We start from the raw sequence: 14,141 nt of genomic DNA on the forward strand, positions 1-14,141 counted from the left end.
AGACAGAGGACTGGCACAACCATATCTGTGTTTGAGCCTCTATAGCTGCTCCTGCCAGAAGTTTGATTCCTGATACAAAAGTCACACAGACCAGGCCACATTCTGGCTTACTTGCTGTAAGACTGTATCAGTCAGGGCCCAGGCAGAAGGTAGAAAACACACTAGTTATCTGAGTAGAGAAAATTTAGCATACAGAATTGTTAACTGGGTAGCTGAAAGGTAAAAAGAGAACTCCAAGGTATCATGCAGGCAACAGCTGTTGGAAGCAGCTACCCGCCAGGAGGGTGGAAGAAAACACAAACAGAAGGCCTGGAATTACCCCTCTGAGAACCGAGCATTACTCAGCTGGGTTGGTACCTCTGAGGAAAGGGTGCCATGGAGCTGGTTCTGCAAGAATTGGAAGAACTGCAAACTGGATTCAGCTGCTCCCACAGGAAGGACTTGCCACTGCCAGGGTGAAGAAAGTTTTGATGCCATGACACTCACAAGTAGAAGCGGACTCCACGGGGGGGCAGATGGGAAGGAGCAAGCTGCTTTTTCCCCTTTCAACCTTGCTGTTTCCCCCTGGCACCCCCCACCAGCATAGCCCACCAGGGAGCCAGAGGGTGGAACAGAATGTGGACTGCAGAGCCCCAGCCCCAGCAGCACAGAGGAAAAGGGTTGGGTGAGATCTGCAAGACAGGAACTTAAACAACTAGCACAGTAATTCTGGAAAAAATTCAACCTTTCTGAGTCTCAGTTTTCCTTGTCTGTGAAATGGGGATGGCGGGGGGAGTACCAGCTATATAAAACTTGCTATCAGTTCAGTTCAGTAGCTCAGTCATGTCCGACTCTTTGCAACTCCATGAATCGCAGCATGCCAGGCCTCCCTGTCTATCATCATCTGTCGAAGTTCACTCAAACTCATGTCCATCGAGTCAGTGACGCCATCCAGCCATCTCATCCTCTGTCGTCCCCTTCTCCTCCTGCCCCCAATCCCTCCTAGCATCAGAGTCTTTTCCAATAAGTCAACTCTTCGCATTAGGTGGCCAAAGTATTGGAGTTTCAGCTTCAGCATCAGTCCTTCCAAAGAAATCCCAGGACTGATCTCCTTCACAATGGACTGGTTGGATCTCCTTGCAGTCCAAGGGACTCTCAAGAGTCTTCTCCAACACCGCAGTTCAAAAGCATCCATTCTTCAGCGCTCAGCCTTCTTCACAGTCCAACTCTCACATCCATACATGACCACTGGAAAAACCATAGCCTTGACTAGACGGACCTTTGTTGGCAAAGTAACGTCTCTGTTTTTATTTTTTTTTTTTTTAAGGTACAATTGGTATGTTTATTTTTCTGCCCAACAGACAAGAACTTTATGCTATCTAGGTTGGTCATAACTTTCCTTCCAAGGAGTAAGCGTCTTTTAATTTCATGGCTGCAATCACCATCTGCAATGATTTTGGAGCCCCAAAAAATAAAGTCTGACACTGTTTCCACTCTTTCCCCATCTATTTCCCATGAAGTGATGGGACCAGATGCCATGATCTTCGTTTTCTGAATGTTGAGCTTTAAGCCAACTTTTTCACTCTCCGCTTTCACTTTCATCAAGAGGCTTTTTAGTTTCTCTTCACTTTCTGCCATAAGGGTGGTGTCATCTGCATATCTGAGGTTATTGAGATTTCTCCTGGAAATCTTGATTCCAGCTTGTGCTTCTTCCAGCCCAGCGTTTCTCATGATGTACTCTGCATATAAGTTAAATAAGCAGGGTGACAATATACAGCCTTGACATACTCCTTTTCCTATTTGGAACCAGTCTGTTGTTCCATGTCCAGTTCAACTGCTGCTTCCTGACCTGCATGTAGGTTTCTCAAGAGGCAGGTCAGGTGGTCTGGTATTCCCATCTCTTGAAGAATTTTCCACAGTTTATTGTGATCCACACAGTTAAAGGCTTTGGCATAGTCAAGAAAGCAGAAATAGATGTTTTTCTGGAACTCTCTTGCTTTTGCCATGATCCAGAGGATGTTGGCAATTTGGTTCCTCTGGTTCCTCTGCCTTTTCTAAAACCAGCTTGAACATTTGGAAGTTCAAGGTTCATGTATTGCTGAAGCCTGGCTTGGAGAATTTTGGGCATTACTTTACTAGCTTGTGAGATGAGTGCAATTGTGTGGTAGTTTGAGCATTCTTTGGCATTGCCTTTCTTTGGGATTGGAATGAAAACTGACCTTTTCCAGTCCTGTGGCCACTGCTGAGTTTTCCAAAACTTGCTATAGTACCTGAAAAAAGTAGCTATCCCATAAAATTCCCTTCCCCATTCTCCAAACTGTGGCAACAACTAACATGAAGACAAGCATGTATGAGAGTTAACACTCAGTGTATGTGCCTATGAGACATCCAGATTTTCTCATCTCTTATCAGTTACCATATGTGAAATTGGCCTTATTAGGTTTTAACCTATACATTTGGCAAAGTGTGACAATCTCCACACCCACTTCACAATCACACACACAGATGTATATGCATACATGTTTCTTTTAATCCCAAAACAAACAAACAAAAAAAAACTCTCCATAATGAAGGCAAAAGATATAAATGTGATCAAAACACAAAATAGGATGAACTCAAGTACCAATACTAGGAATCAGAGTACTCTCAGTGATGCTGAAAAAGTACATATTGAATAAAATTTTAGAGTGTGTTGATTTATTGCTATTTTTCAAAGCCAGTATTGCTAAATTATGAAAGCAGGAAATGATAGGTATGTGTGTCATTGGTGAAAAGCAAAAATCACTAATTTCATCTGGGGCTTCATTAAGAGAAGTACGGCGTCCAAAAAGAGGCAAAGAACAAGATGTCTTTATTCAGCTCTGAACATCACATTTTAGGCCAAACATTAACAAACTAGAGCTTTGTCAGTGGCTCAGAACTAGAAAAAACTGTAATGGTTAAAGGCTAGTCTTTTCACAAATGGTTGGATGAACTCATCACATTTAATTTGCAAAAGAGAAACTGATGGTGATTACATGGAGCTGACACTCCTGTGCCCCAAAATGAACAGAGTAATCATGAAGCTTCACAACACAATGGATCTGATTATTATCTGGAAACACAGCTCAAGAGAGCTTCCGGTAAAAGTGTGACCACAGAGGTCTGGGAATCCCAAATATAGCCAAGGTGATTTGAGGGTGAACAAAGTCAGGGAAGAGGTAACAGAACATAATCATAACTAAGCTGAAAATGGAAAAACTATTTAGAATTCTGCTCAAAGAAAGAATGTGGTATCAAAAGGGGAATACTCAGCATAAAGACTAGAAAAAAGACAAATTAAGTGGAAAGAATAAATTGGTACATTTCCAAGAAAGAAAGGAGAAAATCATTGAACTTGATCTGTTTTTATTTTACTCTCATTAAACAACCCTTTTATAATATGGTTTTCCATGTAGATTTCCACATTTTGTTGTTTGTTGTTTAGTGGTTAAGTCGTGTCTGACTCTTTTGCAACTCTCTGAGCTGCAGCCTGCCAGGCTCCTCTGTCCATGGGACATCCCAGCCAAGAACACTGGAGTAGGTTGTTATTTCCCTCTCCAGGGGATCCCCCCTGGATATCTATCCCATAGACAGAACACAACTGCAGCACACCAATTCCAGTTTGCTTGATAATCATAATCTTCACTTTCTCTGCAAAAAAGTACCAGAAGCCAGACTACACTGAACTAATAAGCAAGAAAATTATAAAGAAACAGAGGCATCAAGCATAGGACACTCTTTCAAGAAATCTGGCTGGGAAACAAAGGACAGTGTCATAAAGAGATCTGTTTCACTTCAGCCGTAATAGGATCTTTCTACCAGCCATTAAATGTAGCCACTCTGCAGAGAGTTATGGGATAAACCAGAGAAGATGCACCAACCACAGTGTCAGTCCAGAGAAACAGATTCTCTGTAAACAGAGACACTAACACGGGCAGCTTCTTCTCATTTCCTCTGTGAGTGAACATTTTGGGTCCAAACAAATGGGTTTCTTAGAGTCTGTTTGTTTTTTACTCTCAGAATACATTTTCCATAATGAAAGCCCAGTGGGAAAAACACAATTCAGTTTGCAATGTTTAAAAAAAAAATTAAAAGCACTTTTCTGGAACATATATGCTTAGTTAACTGACAATTTAATAACAAGCTCTTGGAAAGAAGGCATATGTTTATATGTGAAATGACAAAATGAATTTTTTCTTTCTTTTAGCAATTAAACTTTTTTTCCTAAGAGAATGATGTTTATTTCTCTTTATGCTCATGATGTTTTAATACGAACTTACCTTTTACTGGGAAATTTTATATTTAGAGCTGAGGTTTCAATCATGGGATCCCTCCCTGTGAATTTCAATATAAGAAAAATCTTCAACCTAGAATTAAAATATCTGTTTAATGTCCCCAAAATACTAGAAGCCTCTATCACAGTCAGAAGAATGTATACCTCAGTAGAATTTACAGCAGGGGTTGAACAGTGCATAGTTTGAATTTCACATTTTTTAATGCTGCTAGAAAAAGGATTTCAACTATCTAGGACATCAGAACATGATTTCTTTTTTCTTTTATGATAAGCAGTTTTTAAATATCAACATTTCATTTTGTTTAAATTCCAGCCTTTTCCCTTGCTGTTCATGGTTATGTATCTATTTGTAAATGGAAATGAGACACACCAGAAATTCTGACCAGTGATATGAAGCAGACATGCATAGCTGTAATGTGTTATCTTTTCCTAAATTACAGTTGACACATAGATAGAACATGATTTGGATCAATCTTTTTGGTCCTTCTTACAACAAAGGTTGTTAACAATTGTCTGATTCTTTCCTTCTCCCCAACCCCCAGCCCCTCCCCCATGTCTGGAGGTTGGGGATAAATCAAACCATCTTATCTAAATTTTTTTTTTTGTCGACAGAAAACTCAAATATTTAAACTGAATTCCTTACGGGCTTACCCGCTTTTTTTTTTTTTTTTTCCCTGACTCTGATTATTTTTAAAAGATACAGAGCTTTAGAAACGTAAAGTGTTTTGAACTTTTAAGAGTTCTGCACTGATTGAGCAATAAAAGCTGATTTATGCTCTGGGATAGCATCATAAGATTTTATCACTGAAACACAATATAAATTAACCTTTCACGCAGACCTTCTGCGCATTCCTACTTTTCTCTCTTCACAATGTGAATTAGTTCTTATTTCAGCATATGCATAGATAAAGAACTATACTAGGTAAACATACCTTATTAATGGATACCTCTAACTGTGGGTAGAAGGAAGGAAGGAAGAAGGGAGAGAAGCAGAGAGGGAGAAAGAAAGAAAGAGGGGAGGCAGGGAGGAAAGAGTGAAAAAAAAAACAGAATTACAGTCAAATACCAGGATGACCTCAAAGAAACAACTTTATTTCTACTCCAAAACAACATATAGGACTCTGGCGTTGGTTGTATGGAGCTAGGATAATCTTACGAACAAAAAACACACTCTTTCACATTACAATGTCTAGATTTAAATTCCAGTCCTACTCTTTATCAGATGTATGGGCCCTGGGTACATATTTTTCTCTATTTTAGGTCCTTTATCTGAAAAATGGGATACTCACGGTATCAGTCTCATAGAATTACTGTGAATTTTAAATAACACATGTAAAGAGTTAGAATAAGACCCGGTACATTGTAAGTGCTCAATAAATGTCAGTTACTTTCACTTTTCTTATCATCCTTCATGTTACTTAAAACCTTCATATGTAATCACTTAACACACTGAGAGTTACAGTTTTTTTTCATATTATGACCTTTAAATTTTTTTTTTTCTTCTGGATTCATCTGTATTTTTTTATTTCCAAAAGTCTGCTCTTCTATTTCAACTTGACAGTTTGATTTTTTTTTTTTTTTAACTCATCAGTAATCAAGAATTTGGGTGAGAAATCTCAATAAGAAAAATTTACCCATCTAGTAAAATGCATTAATATTTATCAGATACTTAAGATCAGATTATAAAAGAAACCTTGTTTTTAAAATAGAGAAATAAACCTTTGCAAGTTTCCAGAAATAAATTCTACCTTTTAACCAGATTCAATATCCATATTTAAATATTTCCATATTAATAAGTATTTATTTCAAAAAATGTAAAGCAAAGTTTATTTTTCTCAAAACATTAGCTCTCTGATTTTTTTAAATCAAAAGAAAACAGCAATTTAAAACTTAAATTTCACTGTAGCCCCATTCTTCTAATACTAAAGACAAAACTGCATGTTAAAAAGAGAGAGAGAGAGAAATGAGAAGAGTAAGTTATAAAACACCATGGTGAAGAAGGGGTAAGAGGGTTGTGACCAGACAATCAGCAGACCAGTCTAAGAGTGAGGAGCCGGAACAGAATATGTCCATTTGCTCAACTGATTTCTCAGCATCATCATTCATTCATCAATTCAAATCCAATAAAAGATCATTTAACCACAGCAAGTAGGGAGTAGGGGGCAGTGGGCAGAATGAAGGAGGAGTTCAGACTGATTTTAATCATTCTAGATGAAACAACTAACAGCATGACCCTTTGTGGGCAAGGACTTGCCTGGGCTTCCCAAAGCTGAGTCTAAGGAAAGGGCTCATGGTTGAGCCCCGGGGGGCATCCTTTCCTACTCTTTCAACAGTTTAAAGATGTCTTCAATACTTTTACCTAGATGCCATGATGACTAGGTTGGCCCACAGATCAGAGCAGGCTTAAAGGAACTTCCTCAGAGCAGGCGGTCATGGTCTGTTGGGGAAGCTGGTGACTTACCCACACTCATCTTGATTGGCAGGTTTTCTCTGCTTGCTGCCTCCACTAGGTGTCTCCGGACTTCCATCACTGCTTCTTTGTGCTTGGTGTTCAATAAGGCTTCCCACAGGGCTTTGGCTGCCGGGTCACTGCAATAAAACCACAAAAAGAGCTTTAAAGTAAATTTCTACTGAGTAATGGAAAGGGTAGCAAGCAAAATAATTTCTTAAGTGTCTTTTTTGAGTATCAATGTAGTCCTTCTAACTGATGGACTCTAAGTATTAAAAATATTAGGATTAAATAAAGAATATCTGATCCATTCTAAGCAGCACAAAATACTGAAAAATTAAGAAGACAGTAAAATCAAGCACCCTCAAAGTGGGAGGGAATCATACTATACTATGAGAAGTGTAGGGAAATTGTGTGATATCCTGAGAATTTACATTTAAAAGTATTTCAGAGTAAAACTGAACACTGCTAGATAAGATATAAATGTTATGTGAACCAAAATTAAATGCATGTCCAAAACTGATGTGATTATAAGCATATTGATTTCAGAGAATACACTTGTCTGAGAAACAGAAAGCAATCAGTAATGATTCAATGATTCAATTTCTCCTATTCAAAAATTACAAAAATTACTCAACAGAATCCCTAATGAGTAGATTTCCAAGTGAATGGCAATCAGGAATTAGGTTAAGAAACCATGCAAGTAGCCCACGTAGGGGCCTTGGGCTGCAAGGACGGCGCTGACGAAGCCCTTACAATTAACCGTTGATAAGCGCACGAAGCGCTGCACTGTGCAGGGTCTCATCTGGCCTCACTTCTCCAACAGCCCTCTGTCTCTCCCAACATGCCATGTCCCAATTATAAATGAGTACAGTGTTCTTTCCGGAAGATCGCTGCATGGAGCCAAGTATACACATTTGTAGTAACGTTTGAAAAACTGAGTATAAAGAAACAAAGGTTACTTCTGTCCCTTCCTAAGGACATTTCCCTCTACTTCAAGCCCCAGAAATACCTCCTACTATTCAGTTAGCCATAGTTCAAACACTGATACATTTTTAAAAGTTTCATCTTAAAAGTTATATCTAATAAGATATTAACTTAGCTTTAAAATTATACCTAATAAGGTATAACTTTCACGTTTGAATGTGATTTGGAATAATGGAATGATGTATTTCAGGCTGAGTTTAGAGTCTGGCACATAATAACCTTTCATTAAAAGCAGTTGCTTTTATTATCATTTATTTTTTCCTCAGTGAACTAACATTGCTGCTCAATATATTCCATTTGTTTTGATCTGACCAAAACTGTCATCATTAATATTAAAATTAATATTCTGTTTAATTTAAAGGAGCAGGTAAACTGCATGCCAAGCCCTATTCTCCATGGTTGGAACATAGACAAAAAAAAAAAAAAAAAGCCAGGGCACAAGCTTTTAGTGATTTATTGACTGGAAGAATAGGCAGACATATGAGCAAAGAAATTAACCCCCCAAAAGAGCATGGTAAGAGGCATAGCCAACGCTGACATAGATTTCTGTGGCAGCACAGAGGGGCTCCAATCCTCAATAGGAGGGCAAGGATTAAGACAATGATCTCTACCAGAAATGATGAGCAAGTACACAGATACAAAAGCAGCCAACAGAAGAAATTATAACTCAAAACTGGAAATTATATCTCAATCTTCAAGAAAGATAAAAATCTTAGCCACAAAACAAGAGGAAGGACATTTCAGAGCGTTCAAAGTCTAGGTCTTAAATGACTCTAAGAAGCACTGGCTTGTTTCATGCTAAGGTGGAAGGGGAGGGGCAGCAGATGTAAGTGTGAAAGAGATGGTGGGAGCTACTCTGGGGGGTGCCCTGCATCCCTTCCCAGGGTTCACTGACTTCAGCTGCAAGTTACAAGAAGGCAAGGATCAGGTGACTGATTTCACTTCCTGAAAGAGTAACATAGTTCAGCAGTCATGAACAAAGTTTTCATCATCATTCAAAACTAGGACTACATCTAGACATGGAACCTAAAAAATAATACAAGTGAATTTATTTACAAAGCAGAAACAGACAGATATAGAAAACAAATTTATGGTCACCAAAGGGCAAAGGGAAGAGGGGGAAGGATAAATCAGGAGTATAGCATTAACAGATACACACTACTATACATAAAATAGATAAACAACAAGGATTTACTGTGTAGCACAGGGAACAATATTCAATACCTTCTAATAACCTATAATGGAAAATAATCTGAATATATAATTGAATTACTTTGTTTTACACTTGAAACTAACACAATATTGTAAATCAACTACACTACAATTTAAAAATAATAGTTTTAACTAGATCTATTTGCTGTGGGGCTTTGGGAAAGTTACTTAATTTCTTTAAAGCTCTGAAGGCAATGGAGAACCACTGAGGAATTTTGAAAAAGGAAGATACACACCTCCCAGTTACCAAAATTTATGGTCTATAGACAGCATATTAAAAAGCTAAGACATTACTTTGCCAACAAAGGTCCGTCTAGTCAAGGCTATGGTTATTCCAGTGGTCATGTATGGATGTGAGAGTTGGACTATAAAGAAAGCTGAGTACCGAAGAATTGATGCTTTTGAACTGTGGTGTTGGAGAAGACTCTTGAGAGTCCCTTGGACTGCAAGAGATCAAACCAATTCATCCTAAAGCAGATCAGTCCTGGGTGTTCATTGGAAGGACTGATGTTGAAGCTGAAACTCCAATACTCTGGCCACCTGATGCAAAGAGCTGACTCATTTGAAAAGACCCTGATGCTGGGAAAGATTGAGGGCAGGAGGAAAAGGGGACGACAGAGGATGAGATGGTTGAATGGTGTCACCAACTCAATGGATGTGGGTTTGAGTGGACTCTGGGAGTTAGTGATGGATAGGGAGGCCTGGCGTGCTGTGGTTCATGGGGTCGCAAAGAATCTGACACGACTGAACGACTGAACTGAACTGAACTGAATCAATCACTTCCTACTTTTATTTTTCAAAGCTCCTAAACCATAGAGATTTCTCCTATACTCTCAACTCTATGCACAGAACCTCTAGAGTAGAAATTGACTGCCCTCTTCTTTTCCATGGGGCTTTCCTGGTGGCTCAGCAGTAAAGAATTTACTTGCAATTCAGGAGATGTGGGGTACATGGGTTCAATCTCTGGGTTGGGAAGATCTCCTGGAGAAAGAAATGGCAACCAACTCCAGTGCCTGGGAAATCCCATGGACAAGATAGCCTGACAGGCTATAGTTCATGGGGTCACAAAGAGTTCATGGGGTTGCAAAGACAGGATTGAGCAACTAATGCTCTTGCTTTCTTTTCCATGAGAATAATAGTGTCTCTAAGATCACAACAGGTTGAGCAATGCTGTGGCTGTCCCATCAGACTACCATAATGGTTAAAATATGAGTTCTGGGGTCAGATAAATCTGGGTTCCAACCCCAACCATCCTCCCTTCACCCACAGCAATTACATGGCCTCCGTGAGCCTCCTCAGGCACTCCAAGCACAGGGACCTCTTTCGCTCCTTTGCCAGGCATTTTCTTCTTACAAACGTTCCTCTCTCTCTTCAAGTGTCAGCTGAGATGTCACCATTTCAGAGAAGTCCCTCCTTACCACCAGTGCAGAAGAGTGACGAGAATCCATCGCAGCACCTTTTCCCAGCACCCCTTCCACCTATGGGGTTTTTTAGCCTGCATAATCCATATTACCATTGACTCATTCTAGGTTTCCATGTTTCTCTTTGTTGTCTAGCTCCCTCATTGAAGGTAAGGTCCTTCTATGAAGGCAGAGGTTCTTTTATACTCATTGCTAATTCCCCATTACCTAGAACAGTGCCAGGCTGTGGTAGTTAACACTGAACAAACAGTGAATGAACAAACAGTGCTTGCTAGTTGCGTAACCTCATGCATGTAACTAATGCTCTCTTATTCTCCATTTCCTCGTCTGTGAGATGGAAGCAACATAGTGACTACCTCAGAAGGTAGTTGAAGGGTTAACTAAGATAATGCATGTAGAGCACTCTCTTGATTTACAGTAAATGCATTTCTGTGGTTGTTGTGGTTGTTATTACTATTGCTATAAAAGGTATTGTCTTAAAATTCAATATGCTTAAGGGTTTGTGATATATTAAATGAATCTACTTAATTACACTGAGTATGTTTTACATACAATCACGATTTGTTCATCTGTACTGAAGCCACTGGGGTCTTGTACTCTCAGGCTCTTTTCTATTAAAACACTAAGAGAAATATACAGTTTATACAGTCTCTAACACTGATGTGGAGCTGGGTCATGAAAACTGTTTTGTTGATATGAATGATTCAAACTCTCTAGATACTACAGTTGCTAATGTCTACTTTCTGTCCAAAACAGTTTTCTAAACATATCATACCCCCCACATTGAACATGGTCATCATCAAGCTTACCAAGTTAACATTCATGAACTAGCTCTGGTTCTCTGAAAAATCAGAGCTGAAGAAGATCAGACTTGCCGGCAGCTCTACTGTGTCCTGCAACCACTTCTTCACCAGGTCACACTTGCTGCCACTTGGTGGCTTACACACATACTGAATGTGTAAGCATATATCAGCATCGGAGCTGAATGTGTTCACAAAATGTGTCCTCTGATGTGTTCACAAAAGTTGATTGAATAGACATTCAATAGACATTTCACACATGAAATCAATTCCTGATGTCCAATTTCATGTCAAGGAAAGTTCACTGAAATTCACATTATAATCATGATAGTATGTTTTAAATAATTCTCTGTCCTCTCTGAGTGTACAAGCTCTCTGTTTTCCCAATGAGGGAAAAAGCACTACACAGAGGGCAATCACAGCAGGGCCAGTGTGGCGGGCGCACGGGTGCTAGCAGCGCTGTAGATGGGCAGGAGCACAGGATCTGGATCCCAAACACGAAGGCTTCTACATCCCTGGCAGCGTTACTTAAATGCATGTTTCTTCCTCTGTTGTCTGGGGACGGTAATAGTACATATTCAGTGGGTTGTTATGAGAAATGAATGTGCTAGTATATCTAAAGACTTAGGACAATGCTTGGCACACAGTACGTGCCCCCCAAAACACAGCAGTAGCAGCAGCAGCAGTAGTACTAATAAAAAAAAAAAAAAAATCAGTCAACAGACATGAAGAACAGAGTTGTGGTTGCCAAGATGAGAGTGCAGACTGGGGGTTTGGGATTAGCAGATGCAAACTATTATATACTAAATGGATAAACAACAAGGCCTTACTGTATTCATAGCACAGAGAACTATACTCAATATTGTATGATAAATCATAAAGGAAAAGAATATACACGTATAATTGAGTCACTTTATTGTACAGCAGAAATTAATATAACATTGCAAATCAACTGTTGTTGTTGCTCAGTCGCTCAGTTGTGTCAACTCTCTGTGACCCCGCTGACTGTAGCCCACCAGGCTCCTCTGTTCATGGCATTTCCCAGGCAAGAATACTGGAGTGGGTTGCCATTTCCTTCTCTAGGGGATGTTCCTGACCCAGGGATCAAACCCATGTCGCCTGAGTCTCTTGCACTGGCAGGTGGACTCATTACCATCTGAGCCACCAGGAAGCTAAAATCAACTATATTTTAACAAATTAAAAAAAAAAATCAGTGGTCAGGATCTTCTCATAAGATATATAGAAGGAAGCCTGTTTTAGAAGTACTTTCATTTCTTCTACAAAATTATATATACATATGGATAACCACTCTCAGTAGGTTCATTTTCTAATATGAAAAGATCAACAATATATAGTACAAAATTCATAATGAAACATATTAAGACCAACCTAACCAATCTCCCTACATAAGACACTTTGATGAATTTTGATTTTCAGGAATAAGATAAGAAACTTTACTAAAGATAGAGACCCAGTTTTAGGGAATTAGCGTTTTCTGTACAAACTTTTTAAGCAATGACTTTGGTACTCATCAATTTAACAATACTGAAATCCTGTAGATTGCACACAAAAAGACATTTTAAGACTACAATTTTTACTTTTACAAGGAGTTCAGGTTCTATAAATACTTCCAGACTGACTTATAAAGTGGATGTACAACTTCAGGGGTAGAAGTGAACATCAGAAATAATGCTAACCAACTCTACATCTTCTGCAGGATGCTACTTAACCCAACACAAGCAGATATAAATCTATCATTAGTTTTTGAAGGCATCTAAAGAAAACTTTATGAGAAAAACACTACAGCTTCAAACAAATCAAACCGTTATTAGATACTCTTTATACCAAATCTAAATCCTTTGTGCTCTACTGTAAACCAACTCCATCATGCTTTATCTTTTAAATTAAGGAACAGCTGGACAACATCTTTTTTAAAAAATCTTCATATTTTCTATTGGGTTATAGCCAATTAACAACATTGTGATAGTTTCAGGTGAAAAGAGAAGGGACTCAGCCATACATATACATGTATCCATTCTCCCTTAAACTCCCCTCCCATCCCAGCTGCCACATAACATTGAGCAGAATTCCACGTGTTTATACAGTAGGCCCCTCGTTGGTTATCCATTTTAAACACAGCACTGTGTACAAGTCCATCCCAAACCCCCTAACTATCCCCTCCCCACATCTTTCTCCCTAGAAACCGTAAGTTTGTTCTTTAAGACTGAGAGTCTCTGTTTTGTTAAGTCCATTTATATAATGTCTTTTTAGATTTCACATTTAAGGGATGTCATATAATATTTCTCCTTCTCTGACTTACTTCACTCAGTATGACAATCTCTAGGTTCATCCATGTTGCTGCAAATGGCATTATTTCATTCTTATTCAGTTCAGTTCAGTTGCTCAGTTGTGTCCGACTATTTGAACCCCATGAACCACAGCACACCAGGCCTCCCTATCCATCACCAACTGCTGGAGTCCACCCAAACCCATGTCCATTGAGTCGGTGATGCCATTCAATCATCTCATCCTCTGTCGTCCACTTCTCCTCCTGCACTCAATCTTTCCCAGCATCAGGATCTTTTCAAACGAGTCAGCTCTTTGCATCAGGTGGCCAAAGTATTGGAGTTTCAGCTTCAGCATCAGTCCTTCCAATGAATATTCAGGACTGATCTGCTTTAGGATGGACAGGTTGGATCTCCTTGCAGTCCAAGGGACTCCCAAGAGTCTTCTCCAACACCACAGTTCAAAAGCATCAATTCTTTGGCGCTCAGCTTTCTTCACAGTCCAACTCTCACATCCATACATGACTACTGGGAAAACCTTGTACTAGCCTTGACTAGACAGACCTTTGTTGGCAAAGTAATGTCTCTGCTTTTTCATATGCTGTCTAGGTTGGTCATAACTTTCCTTTCAAGGAGTAAGCATCTTTTAATTTCATGGCTGCAATCACCATCTGCAATGGTTTTAGTAATAGT

At 39.2% G+C, this 14,141-nt stretch overlaps 1 protein-coding gene across 2 annotated transcripts in view; it reads right to left on the reverse strand.

Moving 5' to 3' along the window:
• SCFD2 (sec1 family domain containing 2) overlaps positions 1-14,141 on the reverse strand; it is a 397,062-nt gene that overhangs the window by 342,952 nt on the left and 39,969 nt on the right. For both annotated transcript variants that reach the window (NM_001078005.1, XM_015471617.3), the window contains exon 3: positions 6,756-6,883. In NM_001078005.1, coding sequence (NP_001071473.1) covers positions 6,756-6,883 — 128 coding nt within the window. The remainder of the gene's footprint in view (positions 1-6,755; positions 6,884-14,141) is intronic.

Source organism: Bos taurus, chromosome 6 (genome assembly GCF_002263795.3).
Source record: "Bos taurus isolate L1 Dominette 01449 registration number 42190680 breed Hereford chromosome 6, ARS-UCD2.0, whole genome shotgun sequence".
Lineage (NCBI taxonomy): Eukaryota > Metazoa > Chordata > Mammalia > Artiodactyla > Bovidae > Bos > Bos taurus.